The sequence below is a fragment of the Bufo gargarizans genome, chromosome 1 (genome assembly GCF_014858855.1).
Source record: "Bufo gargarizans isolate SCDJY-AF-19 chromosome 1, ASM1485885v1, whole genome shotgun sequence".
Lineage (NCBI taxonomy): Eukaryota > Metazoa > Chordata > Amphibia > Anura > Bufonidae > Bufo > Bufo gargarizans.
In genome coordinates, this window is record NC_058080.1 from 251,507,282 (window position 1) to 251,534,600 (window position 27,319).

Below are 27,319 nucleotides of genomic sequence, written 5' to 3' on the forward strand. Positions count from 1 at the left end.
AGTAGATTAATGTAGGCCAAACTTGCCGATCTTGGCAAGAGCGATCAACCACCTAATGTGTATGGTGATATCTTAACTCCCTCCCAACAACAGATATCAGATATGTTGGACTTCAACATGTTTACATTCTTTGCAATCAAGGAAGATAAGGGTCTTCAGAGGTGTGTGGCAACAATTTATTCAATTTGAGAACTATTGAGAACACAGCAAAGACCGACATTAATGTGCTTTCGGGGAAGTTAGGAGCAGTTGTTGACAAACAGCTGTTAAAGGTTTATGGCTATCTTAAATATTATATGCAAAAAAGCACAGGAAGGTTTAGCTACGGACCCGATAACAGTCCACCTTCCACCATTAGTCCTGTTATTGCAAGAGATTGATGCTTGATCTTTAATTCTGAATAAGTTATATAGCTGCTGCACTTTGAGAAGCTCTAAAAAACTGCACATGTTCCACCAGTTTGCAGACTACCTTGCATTCCCCGTTTATGATTATTTGAATATGTATTTGATACTGTATAATATATGATACTGTATAATAAAAATCAGGTATCCATTTTATGGTGAGAAAGTTCTCCAGAGGCGGCTTGGCCATAGACCTTACAGGGAAATTTCCCGGTGGGCCAATGCCCAGGGGGCCACCTCAGTCCTCCTCACGGCTGACCAGTGGACGTTTTTGGGGATGTATCTTGTGCTGCTGGTGGTAGTATTTTGTGATGGACTGTGGTATTTGGCTCTGTTGGGGTGGTATAATATGGTATTGCGGGCCCTTACTACTTGTGTTAGCCCTGCTTTCTATCAATTTGGACCCGACTACAAAACTGGGCCACTTTTAGTATTTTTTCCAGGGCCACTTTAAGTTCCCAGTCCGCCCCTGAAGCTCTCTTTAGTTTTACTATAGTTTAGATTACTCTGAAAGTAATTTTTCCTTCACACCCCCTATCTCTAGTGGTGAGGGTCTCTATGGCATCCTGGACCCATGGGAAGCTACCACAACCTTGCTCTTGGTGTCCTGGTTGGATATAGGCTCATTTTTAGATTTGTGACATATTTAAAGATGGTTAACTAGTTGTTCAAAACGGCAAATCTGTTATTTCTCCATCTTTTCTTTGCATAAGCTTTTCAGCATATTTATACCATATAACACAGGGAGTATTACTGCATTGGGTAGTAGCAGGCAGAAACTGAATAGATCTTTTTATTGGAAAAAGAAAACATTTTAGCATGCATAAACATGGAGATTTACCTGGGCCATAAAACTCTAAGGGCAAAATAAACTGCTGGATGAGCAGTTTTCCTGTGTAAAAGGCTCTGCTTGTTTTTGGGAGTTTGACAATTTACCAATAAAGATACAGTCAGGCAAGGTCACTGTATATATCAGTGCCACGGTGGACACAATTGTTGTCCTGCAGTGATAGGCCTTTATTAAAATCCATAATTATAGCATAGCATACCTTCAATGACCAACAAATGAAAATTTAATGTCCAGGATTGTGTTTTATTTTTTTTATTGTGTGTGTTTTTATAGGCTATAAGTGTCCATGTTACTGAGGATAGAATAACTTGATTTTAATGAAAAAGCATTGATTTTAATTAAAAAGCATTTTCTATAGTAAATTCTATTCTATATATTATTATACTATCTATGCAGTCTCCCATGGTTGGTTGTGGACACATTTATACTTTTTATTTATTGCACAGCCTGTGCTCCGTATTTGGGGGATGGGGTTCATGGAAAGGCAGAAAAAGTAGACCATGCATTATCAAAGTCTATTATAAAGTTATTTATATCCAGTAACATGACCTAAGGCCAATGAGATAGAAACATTCCTGCTGTCACAATGCAAACCGGAGATGAAGGAGACTCTCTGAGTTTCAGTGGATTTGGCCTGAACTAATCCCAGGAGCGGAGACTAAGACCACATACATATACACGGTGCATATTACATGCAGATTTTCTGCATGAAAGTCTGCAGCATAGTACAGTACCAGCTGGGTAGATGAAATTTTCAAAATTTCATCTACATGGTACAGAAATTTTCATCACAGAAATTGACCTGCTGTGCCGAGTTTGAAATCCAAAGCATGTCATTTTGATTTTTTTTGCAGATTTTTAGTACACTTCAAAGGGTAGGATAACATAGTAACATAGTATATAAGGCTGAAAAAAGACATCTGTCCATCCAGTTCAGTCTGTTATCCTGCAAGTTGATCCAGAGGAAGGCAAAAAAAACATTAAGTTGAGGCCAATTTTCCTCACTTTAGGGGAAAAAATTCCTTCCCGACTCCAATCAGGCAATCAGAATAAATCCCTGGATCAATGACCCCTCTCTAGTAGCTATAGCCTGAAATATTATTACGCTCCAGAAATACATCCAGGCCCCTCTTGAATTCCTTTATTGTACTCACCATCACCACCTCCTCAGGCAGAGAGTTCCATAGTCTCACTGCTCTTACCGTAAAGAATCCTCTCCTATGTTTGTGTACAAACCTTCTTTCCTCCAGACGCAGAGGATGGGAGTCCTGCAGATAAAAAGATGATGGGAGAGATCTCTGTACTGACCCCTGATATATTTATACATAGTAATTAGATCTCCCCTCAGTCGTCTTTTTTCTAAAAGATTTGAAGCAAATTCCACAACAAGAAGCACATGTGGATTTTGGCGTCAATATGATACAAAATCCACATAAACTACACTGCCGTCTACACGTACCCTAATTTATTCCCTGGTACTCATTCTTTGACCCCTGTACAGGAATCTGGAATCACTAAGGATATGGCCATTCAGTCAAGTTTCCTGATGAATTCAAAAAAGAGAAGTTGTATCTGTCTTTTATACTTTCTCTCATTTTATGGTCCACTCCTGATTTTCGCTTCCAAAACTGCATGAGGAAACCTGACCACGTGGCCGTACCCTGTCGCTACCACAGGTGTCGTCTCTGTTGGTTACAGCTGCTGTGGAGCTGAACATATGACAGCACGATGTAGTATCAGGTTGGCAGGCAGGAGAAGTCGTAGTCAGGAGGAGCAAGGGTCACAACGGAAAAAGAAGTCAAAATACACCAGCCAGGTTGGTGTTAAACACTGAAACTAAACACCTAGTAGATCGTAAGAGCCAAAAGGACCAATTGCACAGGCATTGAGTGATCGTGGCAGGGAACCTTAAGAGGTCACAGTCAGCTTGAGTCTATGTTCAGCAAGGGCCAGTGGGAGGAAGTTCAGGCATGGACAGCAAAATGGCAGAAGAGAGAGAGGTTGGTAATTGTGTGACACATGGGCAATCTATTATTTAACTCTTTACTACACTGAGCCTGTAGATCATGGACATGTGCCAGATGCTAAATAGTAAGCTCATGGAATGAGGACTGACATATCTCAGTAACATAGCTTGCATCACTGTGGACCAGGTAATCCCGTATGAATAAAATATAACTAGACTGCAGACATTACCTGGAAATGTACAAGTCTGTCACAGTCAGAGCCTGCACCGGACACGCTGCTTATATCAAATCTGCATTGTTCTACTTCATTTTTCCAATGGAGACAAAAATGTGGAGAATCCTTTTGTGGCATTTTTATAATACAAATTTTTCCTAATCCAACTCTTTATTTTAATATGAAAGTGCCAATATTTGATATGTACACGGTTATCTTATTGTTTTTGAATTTACAAAGAAAATGCTTGTTCAATCCCGAGTACATATCTCCTCTTACAAGAGCTTAAGGAACATCATTTCTCCAGCTTTCTGTCTTTTGTCTGAATTCATAATGCTCTCATTTGCATTGCTATTGTCCAGCTTTTCTGGTATCTCCACTGCACTGTCCCTCTGTGGAAATGCTTGTAACAGTCTGAAGAGTCGGAGAGATTTAATGCATGAAAACAAGTCTCATTGATGCAAATAAAATGATGACTCTTACATCAAACTATTCACTTTTTATTTTACTAAAGAGTATATTAGACAGCCTGATTTAACAGAAGATTGTTGGAAAGGAAGAGTTCCTTCTGGGCAATCGCCTGCTTGCTGGCGGAGGAGACCGCTGCTATTATATGCAGTGATCTCCTCCTCAGTAGAGTTGAGCGAACACCTGGATGTTCGGGTTCGAGAAGTTCGGCCGAACATCCCGGAAATGTTCGGGTTCGGGATCCGAACCCGATCCGAACTTCGTCCCGAACCCGAACCCCATTGAAGTCAATGGGGACCCGAACTTTTCGGCACTAAAAAGGCTGTAAAACAGCCCAGGAAAGAGCTAGAGGGCTGCAAAAGGCAGCAACATGTAGGTAAATCCCCTGCAAACAAATGTGGATAGGGAAATTAATTAAATTAAAAATTAAATAAATAAAAATTAACCAAAATCAATTGGAGAGAGGTTCCATAGCAGAGAATCTGGCTTCCCGTCACCCACCACTGGAACAGTCCATTCTCAGATATTTAGGCCCCGGCACCCAGGCAGAGGAGAGAGGTCCCGTAACAGAGAATCTGTCTTCATGTCAGCAGAGAATTAGTCTGCATGTCATAGCAGAGAATGAGGCTTCACGTCAGCCACCACTGCAACAGTCCATTGGCATATATTTAGGCCCAGCACCCAGGCAGAGGAGGGAGGTCCCGTAACAGAGAATCTGTCTTCATGTCAGCAGAGAATTAGTCTGCATGTCATAGCAGAGAATGAGGCTTCACGTCAGCCACCACTGCAACAGTCCATTGGCATATATTTAGGCCCAGCACACACACAGGCAGAGGAGAGAGGTCCCGTAACAGAGAATCTGGCTTCATGTCAGCAGAGAATCAGTCTGCATGTCATAGCAGAGAATGAGGCTTCACGTCAGCCACCACTGCAACAGTCCATTGGCATATATTTAGGCCCAGCACACACACAGGCAGAGGAGAGAGGTCCCGTAACAGAGGATCTGGCTTCATGTCAGCAGAGAATCAGTCTGCATGTCATAGCAGAGAATCAGGCTTCACGTCAGCCACCACTGCAACAGTCCATTGTCATAAATTTAGGCCCAGCACCCAGGCAGAGGAGAGAGGTCCCGTAACAGACAATCTGGCTTCATGTCAGCAGAGAATTAGTCTGCATGTCATAGCAGAGAATGAGGCTTCACGTCAGCCACCACTGCAACAGTCCATTGGCATATATTTAGGCCTAGCACACAGGCAGAGGAGAGAGGTCCCGTAACAGACAATCTGGCTTCATGTCAGCAGAGAATCAGTCTGCATGTCATAGCAGAGAATGAGGCTTCACGTCACCCACCACTGCAACAGTCCATTGGCATATATTTAGGCCTAGCACACAGGCAGAGCAGAGAGGTCCCGTAACAGACAATCTGGCTTCATGACAGCAGAGAATCAGTCTGCATGTCATAGCAGAGAATGAGGCTTCACGTCACCCACCACTGCAACAGTCCATTGGCATATATTTAGGCCTAGCACACAGGCAGAGCAGAGAGGTCCCGTAACAGACAATCTGGCTTCATGACAGCAGAGAATCAGTCTGCATGTCATAGCAGAGAATGAGGCTTCACGTCACCCACCACTGCAACAGTCCATTGGCATATATTTAGGCCTAGCACACAGGCAGAGCAGAGAGGTCCCGTAACAGACGATCTGGCTTCATGTCAGCAGAGAATCAGTCTGCATGTCATAGCAGAGAATGAGGCTTCACGTCAGCCACCACTGCAACAGTCCATTGGCATATATTTAGGCCCAGCACCCAGGCAGAGGAGGGAGGTCCCGTAACAGAGAATCTGTCTTCATGTCAGCAGAGAATTAGTCTGCATGTCATAGCAGAGAATGAGGCTTCACGTCAGCCACCACTGCAACAGTCCATTGGCATATATTTAGGCCCAGCACACACACAGGCAGAGGAGAGAGGTCCCGTAACAGAGAATCTGTCTTCATGTCAGCAGAGAATTAGTCTGCATGTCATAGCAGAGAATGAGGCTTCACGTCACCCACCACTGCAACAGTCCATTGGCATATATTTAGGCCTAGCACACAGGCAGAGCAGAGAGGTCCCGTAACAGACAATCTGGCTTCATGACAGCAGAGAATCAGTCTGCATGTCATAGCAGAGAATGAGGCTTCACGTCACCCACCACTGCAACAGTCCATTGGCATATATTTAGGCCTAGCACACAGGCAGAGCAGAGAGGTCCCGTAACAGACGATCTGGCTTCATGTCAGCAGAGAATCAGTCTGCATGTCATAGCAGAGAATGAGGCTTCACGTCAGCCACCACTGCAACAGTCCATTGGCATATATTTAGGCCCAGCACCCAGGCAGAGGAGGGAGGTCCCGTAACAGAGAATCTGTCTTCATGTCAGCAGAGAATTAGTCTGCATGTCATAGCAGAGAATGAGGCTTCACGTCAGCCACCACTGCAACAGTCCATTGGCATATATTTAGGCCCAGCACACACACAGGCAGAGGAGAGAGGTCCCGTAACAGAGAATCTGTCTTCATGTCAGCAGAGAATTAGTCTGCATGTCATAGCAGAGAATCAGGCTTCACGTCACCCACCACTGCAACAGTCCATTGGCATATATTTAGGCCCAGCACCCAGGCAGAGGAGGGAGGTCCCGTAACAGAGAATCTGTCTTCATGTCAGCAGAGAATTAGTCTGCATGTCATAGCAGAGAATGAGGCTTCACGTCAGCCACCACTGCAACAGTCCATTGGCATATATTTAGGCCCAGCACACACACAGGCACAGGAGAGAGGTCCCGTAACAGAGAATCTGTCTTCATGTCAGCAGAGAATTAGTCTGCATGTCATAGCAGAGAATGAGGCTTCACGTCAGCCACCACTGCAACAGTCCATTGGCATATATTTAGGCCCAGCACACACACAGGCAGAGGAGAGAGGTCCCGTAACAGACAATCTGGCTTCATGTCAGCAGAGAATTAGTCTGCATGTCATAGCAGAGAATGAGGCTTCACGTCACCCACCACTGCAACAGTCCATTGGCATATATTTAGGCCCAGCACCCAGGCAGAGGAGGGAGGTCCCGTAACAGAGAATCTGTCTTCATGTCAGCAGAGAATTAGTCTGCATGTCATAGCAGAGAATGAGGCTTCACGTCAGCCACCACTGCAACAGTCCATTGGCATATATTTAGGCCCAGCACACACACAGGCAGAGGAGAGAGGTCCCGTAACAGAGGATCTGGCTTCATGTCAGCAGAGAATCAGTCTGCATGTCATAGCAGAGAATCAGGCTTCACGTCAGCCACCACTGCAACAGTCCATTGGCATATATTTAGGCCTAGCACACAGGCAGAGGAGAGAGGTCCCGTAACAGACAATCTGGCTTCATGTCAGCAGAGAATCAGTCTGCATGTCATAGCAGAGAATGAGGCTTCACGTCAGCCACCACTGCAACAGTCCATTGTCATAAATTTAGGCCCAGCACCCAGGCAGAGGAGGGAGGTCCCGTAACAGACAATCTGGCTTCATGTCAGCAGAGAATTAGTCTGCATGTCATAGCAGAGAATCAGGCTTCATGTCAGCCACCACTGCAACAGTCCATTGGCATATATTTAGGCCTAGCACACAGGCAGAGGAGAGGTTCATTCAACTTTGGGTAGCATCGCAATATAATGGTAAAATGAAAATAAAAATAGGATTGAATGAGGAAGTGCCCTGGAGTCCAATAATATATGGTTATGGGGAGGTAGTTAATGTCTAATCTGGACAAGGGACGGACAGGTCCTGTGGGATCCATGCCTGGTTCATTTTTATGAACGTCAGCTTGTCCACATTGGCTGTAGACAGGCGGCTGCGTTTGTCTGTAATGACGCCCCCTGCCGTGCTGAATACACGTTCAGACAAAACGCTGGCTGCCGGGCAGGCCAGCACCTCCAAGGCATAAAAGGCTAGCTCTGGCCACGTGGACAATTTAGAGACCCAGAAGTTGAATGGGGCCGAACCATCAGTCAGTACGTGGAGGGGTGTGCACACGTACTGTTCCACCATGTTAGTGAAATGTTGCCTCCTGCTAACACGTTGCGTATCAGGTGGTGGTGCAGTTAGCTGTGGCGTGTTGACAAAAGTTTTCCACATCTCTGCCATGCTAACCCTGCCCTCAGAGGAGCTGGCCGTGACACAGCTGCCTTGGCGACCTCTTGCTCCTCCTCTGCCTTGGCCTTGGGCTTCCACTTGTTCCCCTGTGACATTTGGGAATGCTCTCAGTAGCGCGTCTACCAACGTGCGCTTGTACTCGCGCATCTTCCTATCACGCTCCAGTGCAGGAAGTAAGGTGGGCACATTGTCTTTGTAGCGTGGATCCAGCAGGGTGGCAACCCAGTAGTCCGCACAGGTTAAAATGTGGGCAACTCTGCTGTCGTTGCGCAGGCACTGCAGCATGTAGTCGCTCATGTGTGCCAGGCTGCCCAGGGATAAGGACAAGCTGTCCTCTGTGGGAGGCGTATCGTCATCGTCCTGCCTTTCCCCCCAGCCACGCACCAGTGATGGACCCGAGCTGCGTTGGGTGCCACCCCGCTGTGACCATGCTTCATCCTCATCCTCCTCCACCTCCTCCTCATCCTCGTCCTCCTCGTCCTCCAGTAGTGGGCCCTGGCTGGCCACATTTGTACCTGGCCTCTGCTGTTGCCAAAAACCTCCCTCTGAGTCACTTCGAAGAGACTGGCCTGAAAGTGCTAAAAATGACCCCTCTTCCTCCTCCTCCTCCTCCTCCTCCTCCTGGGCCACCTCCTCTTCCATCATCGCCCTAAGTGTTTTCTCAAGGAGACATAGAAGTGGTATTGTAACGCTGATAACGGTGTCATCGCCACTGGCCATGTTGGTGGAGTACTCGAAACAGCGCAACAGGGCACACAGGTCTCGCATGGAGGCCCAGTCATTGGTGGTGAAGTGGTGCTGTTCTGTAGTGCGACTGACCCGTGCGTGCTGCAGCTGAAACTCCACTATGGCCTGCTGCTGCTCGCACAGTCTGTCCAGCATGTGCAAGGTGGAGTTCCACCTGGTGGGCACGTCGCATATGAGGCGGTGAGCGGGAAGGCCGAAGTTACGCTGTAGCGCAGACAGGCGAGCAGCAGCAGGATGTGAACGCCGGAAGCGCGAACAGACGGCCCGCACTTTATGCAGCAGCTCTGACATGTCGGGGTAGTTGTGAATGAACTTCTGCACCACCAAATTCAGCACATGCGCCAAGCAAGGGATGTGCGTCAAATTGGCTAGTCCCAGAGCTGCAACGAGATTTCGCCCATTATCACACACCACCAGGCCGGGCTTGAGGCTCACCGGCAGCAACCACTCGTCGGTCTGTTGTTCTATACCCCGCCACAACTCCTGTGCGGTGTGGGGCCTGTCCCCCAAACATATGAGTTTCAGAATGGCCTGCTGACGTTTACCCCGGGCTGTGCTGAAGTTGGTGGTGAAGGTGTGTGGCTGACTGGATGAGCAGGTGGAAGAAGAGGAGGAGGAAGCCGAGAAGGAGGAGGTGGCAACAGGAGGCAAAGAATGTTGCCCTGCGATCCTTGGCGGCGGAAGGACGTGCGCCAAACAGCTCTCCGCCTGGGGCCCAGCTGCCACTACATTTACCCAGTGTGCAGTTAGGGAGATATAGCGTCCCTGGCCGTGCTTACTGGTCCACGTATCTGTGGTTAGGTGGACCTTGCCACAGATGGCGTTGCGCAGTGCACACTTGATTTTATCGGATACTTGGTTGTGCAGGGAAGGCACGGCTCTCTTGGAGAAGTAGTGCCGGCTGGGAACAACATACTGTGGGACAGCAAGCGACATGAGCTGTTTGAAGCTGTCTGTGTCCACCAGCCTAAATGACAGCATTTCATAGGCCAGTAGTTTAGAAATGCTGGCATTCAGGGCCAGGGATCGAGGGTGGCTAGGTGGGAATTTACGCTTTCTATCAAATGTTTGTGAGATGGAGAGCTGAACGCTGGCGTGTGACATGGTTGAGACGCTTGGTGACGGAGGTGGTGGTGGTGGTGTTGGTGGTACATCCCCTGTTTGCTGGGCGGCAGGTGCCAACGTTCCTCCAGAGGCGGAGGAAGAGGCCGAGGCGGCAGCAGCAGAATAGGCCGAGGCGGCAGCAGCAGAAGAGGTAGCAGGGGGAGCCTGAGTGACTTCCTTGGTTTTAAGGTGTTTACTCCACTGCAGTTCATGCTTTGCATGCAGGTGCCTGGTCATGCAGGTTGTGCTCAGGTTCAGAACGTTAATGCCTCGCTTCAGGCTCTGATGACACAGCGTGCAAACCACTCGGGTCTTGTCGTCAGCACATTGTTTGAAGAAGTGCCATGCCAGGGAACTCCTTGAAGCTGCCTTTGGGGTGCTCGGTCCCAGATGGCGGCGGTCAGTAGCAGGCGGAGTCTCTTGGCGGCGGGTGTTCTGCTTTTGCCCACTGCTCCCTCTTTTGCTACGCTGTTGGCTCGGTCTCACCACTGCCTCTTCCTCCGAACTGTGAAAGTCAGTGGCACGACCTTCATTCCATGTGGGGTCTAGGACCTCATCGTCCCCTGCATCGTCTTCCACCCAGTCTTGATCCCTGACCTCCTGTTCAGTCTGCACACTGCAGAAAGACGCAGCAGTTGGCACCTGTGTTTCGTCATCATCAGAGACATGCTGAGGTGGTATTCCCATGTCCTCATCATCAGGAAACATAAGTGGTTGTGCGTCAGTGCATTCTATGTCTTTCACCGCTGGGGAAGGGCTAGGTGGATGCCCTTGGGAAACCCTGCCAGCGGAGTCTTCAAACAGCATAAGAGACTGCTGCATAACTTGAGGCTGAGACAGTTTCCCTGGTATGCATGGGGGTGATGTGACAGACTGATGGGGTTGGTTTTCAGGCGCCATCTGTGCGCTTTCTGCAGAAGACTGGGTGGGAGATAATGTGAACGTGCTGGATCCACTGTCGGCCACCCAATTGACTAATGCCTGTACCTGCTCAGGCCTTACCATCCTTAGAACGGCATTGGGCCCCACCATATATCGCTGTAAATTCTGGCGGCTACTGGGACCTGAGGTAGTTGGTACACTAGGACGTGTGGATGTGGCAGAACGGCCACGTCCTCTCCCAGCACCAGAGGGTCCACTAACACCACCACGACCATGTCCACGTCCGCGTCCCTTACTAGATGTTTTTCTCATTGTTATGGTTCACCACAACAACAAATATATTATTTGGCCCAATGTATTGTATTCAAATTCAGCGGGATATAAATTTGAGGCCTAGTATTTAGGCGCTGGGTGACCGGTATGGATTTAGTGACAGAATTAGACTTGGAAATGCACAGAAGCGTGTGTGTGTGAAGTTATTCTGAATGACCCAATGTGCACCTTGAATATTATATACCCTTTTAGGGATAGATTTCAAATAGCTCTGATATAGCAGAAACCACTAAATTATGAAATTGCTAAATTGGGAATTGTATTTCAACCCAGAACAAAAAATGTGCTTTGACGGACACTAAATAACTTTCCCAGCCACAACAGGACAGCGTTAACGAGAGATTTAGCAGGATATAAATTTGAGGCCTAGTATTTAGGCGCTGGGTGACAGGTATGGGTTTAGTGACAGAATTAGACTTAGAAATACACAGTAGCGGGTGTGTGTGAAGTTATTCTGAATGACCCAATGTGCACCTTGAATATTATATACCCTTTTAGGGATAGATTTCAAATAGCTCTGATATAGCAGAAACCACTAAATTATGAAATTGCTAAATTGGGAATTGTATTTCAACCCAGAACAAGAAATGTGCTTGAACGGACACTAAATAACTCGCCCAGCTACAGCACTAAGGACAGATTTAGCGGGATATAAATTTGAGACCTAGTATTTAGGCGCTGGGTGACAGGTATGGGTTTAGTGCCAGAATTAGACTTGGAAATACACAGTAGCGGGTGTGTGTGAAGTTATTCTGAATGACCCAATGTGCACCTTGAATATTATATACCCTTTTAGGGATAGATTTCAAATAGCTCTGATATAGCAGAAACCACTAAATTATGAAATTGCTAAATTGGGAATTGTATTTCAACCCAGAACAAGAAATGTGCTTGAACGGACACTAAATAACTCGCCCAGCTACAGCACTAAGGACAGATTTAGCGGGATATAAATTTGAGGCCTAGTATTTAGGCGCTGGGTGACAGGTATGGGTTTAGTGCCAGAATTAGACTTGGAAATACACAGTAGCGGGTGTGTGTGAAGTTATTCTGAATGACCCAATGTGCACCTTGAATATTATATACCCTTTTAGGGATAGATTTCAAATAGCTCTGATATAGCAGAAACCACTAAATTATGAAATTGCTAAATTGGGAATTGTATTTCAACCCAGAACAAGAAATGTGCTTGAACGGACACTAAATAACTCGCCCAGCTACAGCACTAAGGACAGATTTAGCGGGATATAAATTTGAGGCCTAGTATTTAGGCGCTGGGTGACAGGTATGGGTTTAGTGCCAGAATTAGACTTGGAAATACACAGTAGCGGGTGTGTGTGAAGTTATTCTGAATGACCCAATGTGCACCTTGAATATTATATACCCTTTTAGGGATAGATTTCAAATAGCTCTGATATAGCAGAAACCACTAAATTATGAAATTGCTAAATTGGGAATTGTATTTCAACCCAGAACAAGAAATGTGCTTGAACGGACACTAAATAACTCGCCCAGCTACAGCACTAAGGACAGATTTAGCGGGATATAAATTTGAGGCCTAGTATTTAGGCGCTGGGTGACAGGTATGGGTTTAGTGCCAGAATTAGACTTGGAAATACACAGTAGCGGGTGTGTGTGAAGTTATTCTGAATGACCCAATGTGCACCTTGAATATTATATACCCTTTTAGGGATAGATTTCAAATAGCTCTGATATAGCAGAAACCACTAAATTATGAAATTGCTAAATTGGGAATTGTATTTCAACCCAGAACAAGAAATGTGCTTGAACGGACACTAAATAACTCGCCCAGCTACAGCACTAAGGACAGATTTAGCGGGATATAAATTTGAGGCCTAGTATTTAGGCGCTGGGTGACAGGTATGGGTTTAGTGCCAGAATTAGACTTGGAAATACACAGTAGCGGGTGTGTGTGAAGTTATTCTGAATGACCCAATGTGCACCTTGAATATTATATACCCTTTTAGGGATAGATTTCAAATAGCTCTGATATAGCAGAAACCACTAAATTATGAAATTGCTAAATTGGGAATTGTATTTCAACCCAGAACAAGAAATGTGCTTGAACGGACACTAAATAACTCGCCCAGCTACAGCACTAGGGACAGATTTAGCTGGATATAAATTTGAGGCCTAGTATTTAGGCGCTGCGTGACAGGTATGGGTTTAGTGACAGAATTAGACTTGGAAATACACAGTAGCGGGTGTGTGTGAAGTTATTCTGAATGACCCAATGTGCACCTTGAATATTATATACCCTTTTAGGGATAGATTTCAAATAGCTCTGATATAGCAGAAACCACTAAATTATGAAATTGCTAAATTGGGAATTGTATTTCAACCCAGAACAAGAAATGTGCTTGAACGGACACTAAATAACTCGCCCAGCTACAGCACTAGGGACAGATTTAGCTGGATATAAATTTGAGGCCTAGTATTTAGGCGCTGGGTGACCGGTATGGATTTAGTGACAGAATTAGACTGGGATATGGCCAAAAAATAAACAGACTATTGCTGGTTAAATGCACTTGGTGTGACAGCTTCACCCTGATGTAGGCTTTAGCCAAAAAACAACCACACCATTGAGGGTTAAATGCACTTGGTGACAGGCGCAGCTTGCCCCTGATTTAGTATATGGCCAAAAAATGAACAGACTATTGCTGGTTAAATGCACTTGGTGTGACAGCTTCACCCTGATGTAGGCTTTAGCCAAAAAACAACCACACCATTGAGGGTTAAATGCACTTGGTGACAGGCGCAGCTTGCCCCTGATTTTGTATATGGCCAAAAAATGAACAGACTATTGCTGGTTAAATGCACTTGGTGTGACAGCTTCACCCTGATGTAGGCTTTAGCCAAAAAACAACCACACCATTGAGGGTTAAATGCACTTGGTCGCAGCTTGTGCTGGCGCACCACAAGACACAAAATGGCCGCCGATCACCCCAGAAAAATGTGACTGACAAACGGTCTGTGCAGCCTAAAAACAGTGAGCAATTGAGGATCAGCAGCTCAATGATCCACAGCTGCAGATCGATCAGTTAATCAAGTCCTTTGGAGGAGTTAATCTGCCTAATCTCGCCCTACTGTCGCAGCCGCAACCTCTCCCTACGCTAATCAGAGCAGAGTGACGGGCGGCGCTATGTGACTCCAGCTTAAATAGAGGCTGGGTCACATGGTGCTCTGGCCAATCACAGCCATGCCAATAGTAGGCATGGCTGTGATGGCCTCTTGGGGCAAGTAGTATGACGCTTGTTGATTGGCTGCTTTGCAGCCTTTCAAAAAGCGCCAAGAAAGCGTCACAAAAGCGCGAAGAAAGCGACGAACACCGAACCCGAACCCGGACTTTTACGAAAATGTCCGGGTTCGGGTCCGTGTCACGGACACCCCAAAATTCGGTACGAACCCGAACTATACAGTTCGAGTTCGCTCATCCCTACTCCTCAGTATAGGGAGGAGCGATCGTTATGCCATCGCTAGTCCCCATACTGAATCATTGTTTGCCGGCAGGAGATCATAATTAGACACCATGATCTGCCGCCTGCAAACAACAAATTTTTTACCTGTCCAAAGATTTGGATTGCCCAATGAATGAGTGTTTGCTCGTTTATCGGGCAATAGGCGGTAGAATGGCACTGCCAGATCATCGCCAACGAGCGTTCGTAGTAAAATCGGTTTACAGAAAATGTACGTATACATGCACTTATGGAAGTTAGTTTGTGTATGGTATAGTAAAGAAATTAGAGCACAGTGGTCCATCTAGCAGTGGCACCCAGGCTCTGACATCTGAGAGGGCTCCAAGGCCTCTTTGCCACATAATTGGTACGTAGAAGGTGAGATTTGGAATTGCATTGCAGGAGCAAAAAAGTATGTCTTGCAGATAATACAGATTATATATACTGTAGTCTAGAAGACTTGCCGTCACAAGAACAAGTATGCCGTGAGCTATAAGATAGGGCATCACTTTTAAAGAACCAGATAGCGCTTGTAAAAGGATTGGCCTGTCATACATTTTATTCATTTATTGATTTCTTTTTAAAAGGTTCCCCAAAGTTAAAAATAATCAAATCAATATTGACCATACAGGTTCCGTATAACTCCCATTCAAACACTTCACTAAGGCTGGGGCTACACAGCTCAGAGTTTTAAAAAATCTGGTATGGTTTGATTTTTTGCAATTCTGGGGTCGCTGTCGTGGCAAATTTGCGAGTCGCGCTGCAACCTCATTCATTTCTATGGCTGCACTGGCACACTGCGATCCTTGGCCACTTGCATCAGAGTAATAGAACGATTTACTACTCTCTGTAAATGATTTTCTATTGTCAGAAGTAGAAAGAGAAAAACTAAGATTAATCTGTTTTAAAAAATTGAACTTTCCTATTCACTGTGGTTCTTTCTTCTCTCTGTATGGACTGCACCTCAGCCTGATGACATAATTAGATTGCTTTATCATGGGCTTTAAAACTTTCCATTTTCCCTACTGATCACCAACTATTGTTATGTAGAATAAAAAAGAAAAAAAAAAAGAAATGATTACATCCTCCAGAGAGCTGGTACTCTATGACTATAGTCCATTAAAACAGAAAAAAATGTATTGAACATTTCTGCTCATTGAGCATGTAATATAATTAACTGAGGAGTCATTTGAATGTGTGAAGAATGTGTCTGCTGCAGAAGAGCTTATATTTATTTAATAGGAGGTCAGCCACATGCCATGAAATACCTCTCTAGACACTTTTAACCCTGTGGGGAGACATCAATGGCTTTATTTAAAATTCTATTTAACAATTAAACAGGACTATAAGACCCATACAGAGGTATTACTCCACACAGAAGGATTAAAAACCGCATATACAGGTATTATTCTACATAGAAGTATTATAAGACCCATATAGAGGTATCATTCTACATATAAGGATTATAAACCCAATACAGAGGTCGTACTCTACACATAAGGATTATAAATCCCATACAGAGGTATTACTCTATACAGAAGGATTAAAAACCCCATATAGAGGTATTATTCTACATAGAAGTATTATAAACCCCATATAGAGGTATCATTCTACATAGAAGGCTTATAACCCCCATACAGAGGTATTACTTTACACAGAAGGATTATATACCCCATACACAGGGGCGTAGCTAGAAATGACTGGGCCCCATAGCAAAAAAAATTTATGGGCCCCCCCCCCCCTCCCGGATCTCCCACCCCCACATTACCTCTCGGACCTCGCCGCCACATCCGCAACTCCTCATGCACTTGCGACAGTTACGCGTAGGACTGAGCATAGACAGTTGGTCACTGGCAACGCATTTGTGCCAGTGTAGGAAGTGTATGAATCTAAATGTCTGTGTATTAAAGTAGGACTAGTCAGAACTGCCGCCCAGACTGCGGGACCACTCCAGGGGTCAAGTCCTGGGAAAAAAGTGTGGGAACTCACCCAAGATCCACTGCCACCCCGACCCCCCCCCCCCCCCCCAAAAAAAAAAAATATATATATATATTTTGCAGAAAATTCAGTGCAACATAAACAAAAACTGGAATTTGCGCTATATGTCTGTTCAGACATAATTCGTCTCTTTCATATTACATGCTTCCCTTATATATAATTTACTTACAGTTCTGAAGACTCAGGGGTGCTGACTGGCTTGGCCTCAGGGGTGCTGGCAGGCTTGGCCTCAGGGGTGCTGGCAGGCTTGGCCTCAGGGGTGCTGGCTGGCATGGCCTCAGGGGTGCTGGCTGGCTTGGCAGAAGGAGTGTGGGAGACTGTGAGGCCTTTTTTCTACAAGCTGCTCCGGAAAAAAAATATTTTTCATTACACCTCAGGTCAGACCACCAATCAGACCCTCAATGTTAATCAGACCTCAGATCACACCTCAGCTCAGACCCCAATATGAATGACCCCCAATCAGACCTCAGATAAGAGCCCCATGCCTATCGTCCACCAGCAAGGCAGCTGGCACGAGGAACTCCATGTTATTGGTCAGTTAATACATCAGGGACCCCCTGGCATGGGGCCTGGGCATAGCTAAGTGCAAACTGGGTGATCCATAAGCAGGACCGGGTGGCTGCCCTCATCCACCAGCCCGTCCCTAGGAAATCTCTCATCAGATGTGAGAGCAGCAGCGATCGATCAGCCAGGATTAATGTGCACAGTGGGAGGCCCCTCCTTAGGCAATTGACAAACTGCCCCCCCCCTCATTCTTAGGCAAGTGACAAACTCAGCTCTGCTACATCTACAATGAGCAACTACAACAAATGTAATGCCAAACTGCAGTTCCTCTATGTGATGCCTTGGATAGCTTCCACTGGACCCACAGGCTGTGTGGGTCCAGTGGAAGCTATCCAAGGCATCACAAGGAACTGCAGTTTGGCATTACATTTGTTGTAGTTGCTCATTGTAGATGTAGCAGAGCTGAGTTTGTCACTTGCCTAAGAATGAGGGGGGGGGGGCAGTTTGTCAATTGCCTAAGGGCCGCTTCACACGAGCGGATGCCGTGCGTGGCATCCGCTCCGTGAAAGAGTGCCAAGACCCGCTGCAGACTGCAGAGGCACGGAGCAGTAACATGACTGTTAATGCTCCGTGCCTCTCTGTGATCTCTTTACTACGAAATCACAGTTGTCACTGTGATTTCGTAGTAAAGAGATCACAGAGAGGCACGGAGCATTATCAGTCATGTTAATGCTCCGTGCCTCTGCAGTCTGCATCGGGTCTTGGCACTCTTTCACGGAGCGGATGCCACGCACGGCATCCGCTCGTGTGAAGCGGCCCTTAAGGAGGGGCCTCCCACTGTGCACATTAATCCTGGCTGATCGATCGCTGCTGCTCTCACATCTGATGGGAACTGTTAGGAGGCACTGGGGTGACTTTGTAATTGCTCCCTATATAATTGAGTTTGTCTGCTAATAGATCAGGGCACCCAAAGAGAAATCAGATTACGCAAACCAGCTGCTGAAGAATAAGGGGCCACACAAAGGGGCCCATCCAAGCTGAATGACAGATGTAAAGTCATTTACCTGAAGGGCCCCTTACATATGGCAGCACCTTGATAATTCTGACCCATTGTCTAGCAAACTGACAAGGCTTTAATGAAGTGACATTAGTGCTCCGGGGCAGACATATACCATAGCTGCAACTGGTGCAGCTGCATAGGGGCCCTGCAGGCATTAGGGCCACCCGGCCACAGGCCAGCTCAAAAGTAGCATATGTTCCCTACTGTCTAACTTCCCCTATGCTTTCCGGGGACGTGGGGGCCCAGAAGCCTCCTGACAACTAACAGACACCAGTAATAGAAGTGGCACATTGTAGATTTTGCACTGGGGCCACGGAGCTTCTGGTTACACCTTACATATGCATCTGTAATAGAAAAGCCTCTACAGTCAGTGAGTCACTCACTTGCCGCGCGCTGCACACAGCAGCTTCCTCTTCCGACCGCAACTGAAGGCTGAAGCCGCTCCCCCTCCTCACTTCGCCTGGCCCTGCCCTGCACAGTGTGCGTCACACAGGGCTCGGCTCTCAGCCTCCGCTCCGCCCCCTGTCCTGTGAATCTGATTTCAGACAGTTATCAGCTGCGCCTGCGGGCCGCGTTCTCCTGGCTTGAGGCGGGGGCCCCGTGGGCCCCCCTGACTTAGGGGCCCGGTCGCAATTGCGACCGCTGCGACCCCTATAGCTACGCCACTGCCCATACAGAGGTATTAATTACTCTACATAGAAGGATTATAAACCCCATATAGAGGTATTACTTTACATATAAAGATTATAAGGCCCATATAGAGGTATCTTTCTACATAGAAGGATTATAAACCACGTATAGAGGCATTACTCTGCACAGAAGTATTATAAATCCTATACAGAGGTTTTACTCTACACAGAAGAATTTCAAACCCTGTATAGAGGCATTACTCTACACAGAAGTATTATAAACCCCATACAGAGGTACTAATTTACACAGAAGGATTATAAACCCCATATCAAGGTATTGCTTTACATAGAAAGATCATAAGCCCCAGACAGAGGTATTACTCTACATAGAAGTATTATAAACCCGACACAGAGGTATTACTTTACATAGAAAGATCATAAGCCCCATACAGAGGTATTAAAGAGGACCTTTCACTAGAATAAAACATCTAAACTAACTATACAGACATGGAGAGCGGTGCCCAGGGATCTCCCTGCACTTACTCCGCTCCGTTCTCCCGGTATAGCCTCCGGTATCTTCATATGTTAGGCTCCACGCAGGGGAACCTGCCGGTGTCTCCTTCTCCCATGTTGTGGCGCTGGCCAATCGCAGCGCTCAGCTCATAGCCTGAGAGGCTTTTTTTTCTCTCAGGCTATGAGCTGAGCGCTGCGATTGGCCAGCACTACAGCAAGGGAGAATGAGACGCCGGCAGGTTCCCCTGCGTGGAGCCTAACATATGAAGATACCGGAGGCTATACCGGGAGAACGGAGCGGCGCCCAGGTATAACAGTAAGTGCAGGGAGATCCCTGGGCGCCGCTCTCCATGTCTGTATAGTTAGTTTAGATGTTTTATTCTATTGAAAGGTCCTCTTTAATCTACATAGAAAGATCATAAGACCCATACAGAGTGATACAGTGAGAGGTTGTATTTGGCAAGGCAGGTATTTTCCTCCCAGCATGTGTGGCTGGGCTGGTTTCCAGCCAGGTGAGGACAAATACCGGAACAGATTTTAAGTGCCAGTCCGTGTTTTGGCAGCACCTGGCTGTCCTTAAATAGGCAGCTGGGCACAGCAGAAATGTCTCTGTTTCTGGTATCTGAGGCTTTGTGCCGTGCTGGAGGATTGAGAGCCGCATGCTGGGGAAACAGGTCCCCTAAAGCCTGCTGTGGACTACTGGAGGAAGAACTGCCAGCAAGGTGACTTGTGTTATATGAACTTTCCATTGTGTGGGAATTAACACTAAAGACTGCAAAGTTACGTGCTGTTTTGTGCAATTGCCTCAAGTGTGAATAAAAATTGATGTTTTGAGTTAAGAACTTGTATTTTGCCTCTGTACTGTGCCCGCCTACCCTATCTACCAGAGCGAAACCCCACAAGAGGTATTACTCTACATAGAAGTATTGTAAACCACACATAGAGGTATTACTCTACACACAGTAAAATAATTATAAACCACATTTAGAAGTATAATTCTAAATAGCAGGAATACAAGACCCAGGTATATATGTCCCTTATAGATGTATCATTCTAGGAAGCATGAGTATAAGTCACATATAGAGATATCAATCTACATAAGAGTAGTGCATTTATCACCTATACTGTGTTGTTTCTAGGAACATCCTATCAAAGGGGACTCTTTAGCAAATTGTCTGCTTTATCCAACACTATTTAGAATATAATATACATTTTATTTTTAGCTATGACAATCACAGACAAAAATCTGAAGTTTACACATTAAAAAACTGTAAAAGGTCCGCACATATTAGACAAAAAACACATAATCGAGAGGACTAGTGATTATTCAATCCATGAAAGTAGAACTAAAGACACTACACTGCATGACTTGGGTAAAACGGCCACAGCAGTTATTTACCACTTAATGCTCACTATTACTTCCCTCAGTGGAGGTGGTTATCACTTGTGCCATAATAGTACAATACTCAGGAGCTAAGCCTGCACGTTACTGTATGGTTAGACAGAGGGTGGGGCTCCTTGTGTCCTCCGATTAGCACCCCACAAATGCAATAAGGGGATACCAAGCAGTTGTCATGCCTGTATAGCCCTATAGTCTTAGGTGAAACTTGAAAAATTAGAATATCGTGCAAAAGTTTGTTTATTTCAGTAATGCAACTTAAAATTTGAATATTGTGAAAAGGGTCAACATTCTAGGCTCAAATTGTCACACTCTAGTCAGCTAATTAATCCATACCCCCTGAGCAAAGGGTACCTGAGATTGTGACTTTGGGGTTTTCATAAGCTGTAAGACATAATTATCCAAATTATAACAAATAAAGGCTTGAAATATCTCGCTTTGCACGTAATAAGTCATATATTAGTTTCACCTTTTAAGTTGCATTACTGAAATAAATTAACTTTGCATTAAAATTCAAATTTTTTCTAAATTCACCTATATATACACTGTAGTACAGAAGTATTACTGTGTAGAATACCAGCAGTCAAATGATCCCAGGTTCTAGTCCTCTAATGGAAAATGTCCTTTCCCATTTCTAATACATAAAAAAATAAAGAAGTAACATAATTGGCATCACAACATTATAATGACCTAATCTATTAAATTATTTTATTATGTACAATACAATGACTGAATGATATAAAAAAAATCCTCAATGCCAGAATTTTAGTTTTTTGGTTCACCCCGCCTCCCAAAAAGAAAAACTGAAAAACACAACAATCCCAAAATCATATCAATAAAACTACAGCTCATCCCACAAAAAAATAAAAAAATAAACAAGCCTGCACACAGCTCTGTTAAGAAAGTTATAGGTGTCAGAATATAATGACACAAAGCAAACTTTTTTAACATGTTAAACAGCAAAACAAGACAAAAGCTACGTTATACAAATTTGGTATCTTCATTTTCATGCTGACCCACAGAATGAAGTTGTCCATGCCATTTTTAGTGCGCACTGGACTTCATAAAAATGAAACCCTAAAAACAATGGTGGAATTGAGTTGTTGTTTTTTTTTTGCAATTTGCTTAATGTTATACAGTACATTAGTTGCACCTCATAATTATGTCAAATAGAAAAAAACTGCCATGTCTTTGGTACCAAATTAGGCTGTGTCAATTATCAACATTAGAACATCCATACCTTGGAAAGATGCAGTCATTGTTAGAATACCCTATAATTTAGGTCAGCCCAACCTCGTAGTTTGGGCTGGCATACCCAGTAATCTGTTTCAGGATCTCTCCAGCATGGTGCAGAAACTGATGCCAGAAGTTATCCCATAGTTTTAAGTATCCAGCCCATCAGTTTTGATGTTGGATTCCTCCTACCACTGGACAGAAAAAAACTGTATGCAACATTCTTGTGTCCAACAGACTATGGGTGCAGCACCAGACAAAAAAATAATAATACATATTGCTGGACACAACTGATACATATGTGCACTGCCTTTTCCACAGCTGTAAGCACCAACTTGATGGCAAGTCCAGTATGACCTCATCATCCTTCAAATGACCATATTGCTCCCATCATAAGCTGCTATGACATTTCCCGATACAGCTGAACCACCAGTTATATGAAGGTAACAAATGAGTGAGAGGTGTACCCACCCACTGCCCCATAAGAACCCTATGATAAGACTTCTTCAGCTCTGTCCTTCTCCCCAGTCATGTTGCCTTACCTCTGGCTAATAGCTTCTAGTTATGCTTTAAGCAAACACAGCATGCGTTACACAACTGTAAGATGGCCCTCTAATTCATGTTCTAATCACATGATACCTTATAGATGATCCATAAAAATGTGGGGTTCCTATTAGGCTGCGGGAACAGAGCTCCACATGGATCCTCTATATAAATCAAATGGAAAAGAATAGAGAACTAGCCAGCATGTTTCTGGTAAGGCTACAAAATAAATATTAGATACCGATGTGTCTTTCCATATCTTTACCCTTGGTTCAACATATCCCAACATAAGTGGTGTGAGAAAACCAGCTTAAAAAAATGAATGTTTTGTGATACTCTGTCAGGAGTTGTTTATGCTATATGTGGTCACCCAGTGGTTGGTATGGGGATTGCAGCCTGTTGATAATTTTTCAAGAATGTTACAATAATGAATATGTATCATGAGAAATGTTAACTTTAAGAAAATGTGCTCATGTTTGTAATGACTGTTTAGGAACTTTCTATAGCATTTCATCACAATCATAGTCATTTTCTATTTTCTATACAAATACGTCCTTGTAAAACATAGAGGGGTTACCAAGCTACATAGTCACAAACAAAAATGCAAGTATTATCACTGATGCCGTTAGAGGTCCAAGTGAACTGTGCAGCCAGGTCATTGGTATCATATGTATAATGGATACATGGATACATTACGTGTGCCACTAAACCATCAAATCTCCAGACAAAGAAGGATATTGTATTTCATTGATCCCAAAACCATGTGTTCATAATGACTGGAATCTTAAAATCTAAGATGCTATGACTTGACTGTAATAAGGATGCCAGCATTGGGTCATAAGGTTATTCCTTGCCTGTGTAAATCAGTGACCTGCAGATGGCAGTTAAATAAACAGACGGCTCTAATGCAAATCTAATAAATAGTTAATTACGGTTACTGGGTACTAACCTTTCATACTTACAGATGGAAGGAACGAAACCACTGGAATTTCAACATGTAACTTCTAAATGAATACCATCTGGTTATTTCTCTTTTACACAGTGGCTACATAGAACGATGCATCGGTGTTACTTACCTGGATATTAAGGAGATACATGCCAGCTCTCTAGACATTGCATTTATTACATCAGATTTGTCAGAGGAGCCGACGGGTCCCCTTTAACATATAGATTCTAATGGTATAATAAAAACCATTCATATATGATCCTGGCATGCAGCTATAGAAACAGTGCTGATATGCAGCAGTTCTTAGGATATACTTAACCCCTTCCTACTATAGCCATTTTCAAGATTGTGTTTCCAAAAAACATATTTTTTCATTTTTCCATTCGCATTGCATTATAAGGGCTTGTTTTTTGCTGGACAAGTTGTACTTTCTAATGTCATCATTTATTATTCCATATAACACATTAGGAAGCTGTAAAAAAATAATAATAATCATTAATGGGGTTGAACTGGGAAAAGACACAATCGTGCCATTGCTTTATGGATATATTGATATCATTTTGACTTCCTTTTAATTTTCCGACAACAAAGCCAAAATCTGGGAATTTTTCTTTTCGTTGTAGCATTCACCATGCAGGATAAATACTTAATAGGTCGGATATTTTCCGACACATGAATCTCAATTATGTTTATTTTATTTTTTTATTTTGTCTATGAAATGGTGAAAGGGAGTGATTCTATTTTTAACTCTATTTTTAGCCATCTAGGGGATCACTGGATCACATAAACCCCAGAGTGCAATAATATACTATTATAATATTACAGCCTATGGTAAAATCATAATGTTCATATTAAGCCCTGCCTTAGGCAAGGCTTAATAGGAACTTTACAAAGGCATATCAGGGAGCCAATATAGGGCTCCCAGTTGCCATAGCAACTAAACAGCTCCTATAATTTCATGATGGGGGTTGCTTGATTGTCAGAAGTTGTCCCCTACTTTAAAATGCCATAATCACAATTTTCTCTATTCACAGATACTGCCAGTGGGTGTCTGCTGTATAACACATCCGTCACCTGCCAGCTATGCCAACAGTTCAACTTCTGAGCCAGCACTACATTTAAATTTCTGGAAAAAAAAGTATACCTTAATGTATACTTCTTTTTTTTCTACCAGACTCTGCAGGGTAGAGAAGCTTGGTGTGCTTTGCTTTTGTATCACTTTTTTCCCAACGTACCCGTTTAACGGATAGCAAAAACGTGACGTGAGCCCAGCCTTACATGTATAGCTGATGTCAGGAAGAGGTTAAAAGTTTTAGACTACTTGCAAATCAATGCTTATATATCTGTTCTCCAACCATCCATGGAGAATTCAATAAAAAAATGCTGGATTGTGGCATTTGACTTTTTGTTTAATATAAACTATGAACACTGACATTTAACTTCTGTCTGACACATCTTCTATAGTTCAGCTCCCAAGATTTTAGAATTGAGTCCTCTGTGCAAAGCATATGGGATTTGACTGTGTTTGGAAATTATAAAAAAGTGAAATATTTAGGTTGTAACACATGGGTAAAAAATGTATGTACTTTTTAGATTTTTGCTATTTGTTTACTTCATTTTCACATTACATTCAGTGTGTGCACTGGGAAAGCTCCTGGCACATATGCTAGTGTATGCATAGGCCCCAGTGAACTATGTGAATGCCAGGAGAGTGGCATTTTCTTTGCGTTGGGATACTTTACCTTTTTTCTACTATATAGGAAAGTATCAACTGTTACACTTTGCTATACATAGGGACACAATACCGTGAGACATTATTTTTTTTACAATGGGAGTCAATGATCAATGCAAGTCACTATGGTGGAGATTTATGAAACTGATCTAAAGTAGAATTGGCTTAGTTGCCCATAGCAACCAATCAGATTCCACTTTTTATTTTTGACAGCTCTTTTGGAAAATGAAAAGTGGGATCTGATTGGTTGCTATGGGCTACTTTACATCAGTTTGATAAATCTCCCCCTAGATGTCTATACAGTGGCATGTGGCTTTAATGGGAGGTATCAACTGTGAAACCCTCCCAACCCTCCCTTCCCTGAAAAAAATTAACTTTTACACTTCATACAATCAGTATGCTAATCTAAAATCTCCCTCCCTCAAAGACTCAGCATGACCATGTATGATTTTTATTTTTTTTATGCATTCCAACTGGCTCCATGATATGATAGCTGATCAAGTGGGTAGCTGTATTCTAAACAAGAATCGTCTAGATAGGACAACCTTGCGAAGTGGGCAGAAGCATACATTCATTCTTTGCTAGTATTATTATTTAAAGTCTCATAGAATTTTTTTGTTATACACACATTCTAAGTTTTATAATATTGTGTATCATGCATAAGCTTCACAGAAATAAGGAAATTACAGAACTGAATAGTTATTATAGATCCCCTCTCTTTTTCTTAGATTTAAGGAAGACCTTCGAGCAGGAGCCTCTCGGGAAGGAGGTGTCTTTAGAACAAGAAGTTCTTTTGCAGTGTCGTCCACCTGAAGGAATTCCTGTAGCTGAAGTGAGTAGTAACGCAACTTCTTCACGTGACTTCTTGTATGCCCGATAAAATACAAATTTTAAAGCATCTTTTCTCAAATCTCTGTGTTTTGCTCTTCCTCCCTTATTCCTCCTATAAATATATGAATAAATTCAAAACTGGATGCTACCATCCCCCATGTCAAAGAGGTGTGTTCCTACACAATCTGGAACTGTCAGCACTGATTGAGCAGTGTAAAGGCCCCCATACACATTAGTGTATTGTCGGCCGAACGTGCCAAGAACAGTGGATTCAGCTGACAGTATAAGGTGTGTGGGATGATGTAGAGGGAGAGAAGGATTGGGGAAAATAAATATTTTTCTCCGATCCTTTTGGCTCCCAGGAGATAAGCCACCACCAGAAGTGTCTGTCAGTGGCATCTTTAGCACACAGGTCCATTTATGGACGTGTGAATGGACCTGTATGTTTATTGGGAGCATGGAGGGAGATATTGAATGTTTGGCCACCTTAAGATTGTGCAGGGGCACACCCCTATCATTATTAGGAGGAATGGCACAATGTAGAACTCAAAGAATAGATTTTCCATAATTGTTATTTTACGGGGAACATTCTCCACTTGTAGTATACGTGTGAGTTTATTGCATAACTTCCATCGCCATTAAGTATGGCATCTTGTATTGAATTTTGCTTCTTTTATAGTATTTTGTATTGAAACACATTCTGAGCTACAATAAAAACATACAAGCCCCTTTTCTACCTGACCAAGTAAATTCATTCTGATTTCTATAGCTGTTGTGTTTCTCATCTTAATTGCAAATGGATACACTCTACACTATAGTATAGTAAGAGCCCAATAAGCTCCAGAGTAGGAGCACCAAGACTTATTTTAACCTAATATTTCCTAATGAAAGTGGCCACGGTATGGGAATGTGACTTTATTTAAATCTGTGGCTGGTAGATGCCCTAGGATGAGATTAGGGATTTTAGGGGGATCAGTAAATCAACTGTAAGTGAATCAAATTCATTTAATATTACCCAAAAATTCAAATTCCTGATGAATCTGAATCTTTTGCAATTCGATTCGGACAAGTCATCCACCATTTTACAGGTCAGAAGACAGAGGAAAAAGGGATCATTAGTGGAATATGTCTTAAAATCTGACCATGCAGTGTGTTATTAAACAGGCTGTTACCAGCGCCTACCATGCGTTTACCCATAGCTGACATTATTATTGCTGTCTTGGAGTTTATAAGCTTGGAAAGAGTTGGATAGAGTCTTAGGAGATCTCTGTGTCATACAGGACAATCTAAGCACTGTCAAGTCGGGTCA

General features: G+C 43.9%; 1 protein-coding gene across 2 annotated transcripts in view; it reads left to right on the forward strand.

Annotated features, from left to right (window-relative positions):
- Positions 1–27,319, forward strand: part of UNC5C (unc-5 netrin receptor C) — a 388,634-nt gene that overhangs the window by 265,869 nt on the left and 95,446 nt on the right. For both annotated transcript variants that reach the window (XM_044302504.1, XM_044302505.1), the window contains exon 5: positions 25,908–26,011. In XM_044302504.1, coding sequence (XP_044158439.1) covers positions 25,908–26,011 — 104 coding nt within the window. The remainder of the gene's footprint in view (positions 1–25,907; positions 26,012–27,319) is intronic.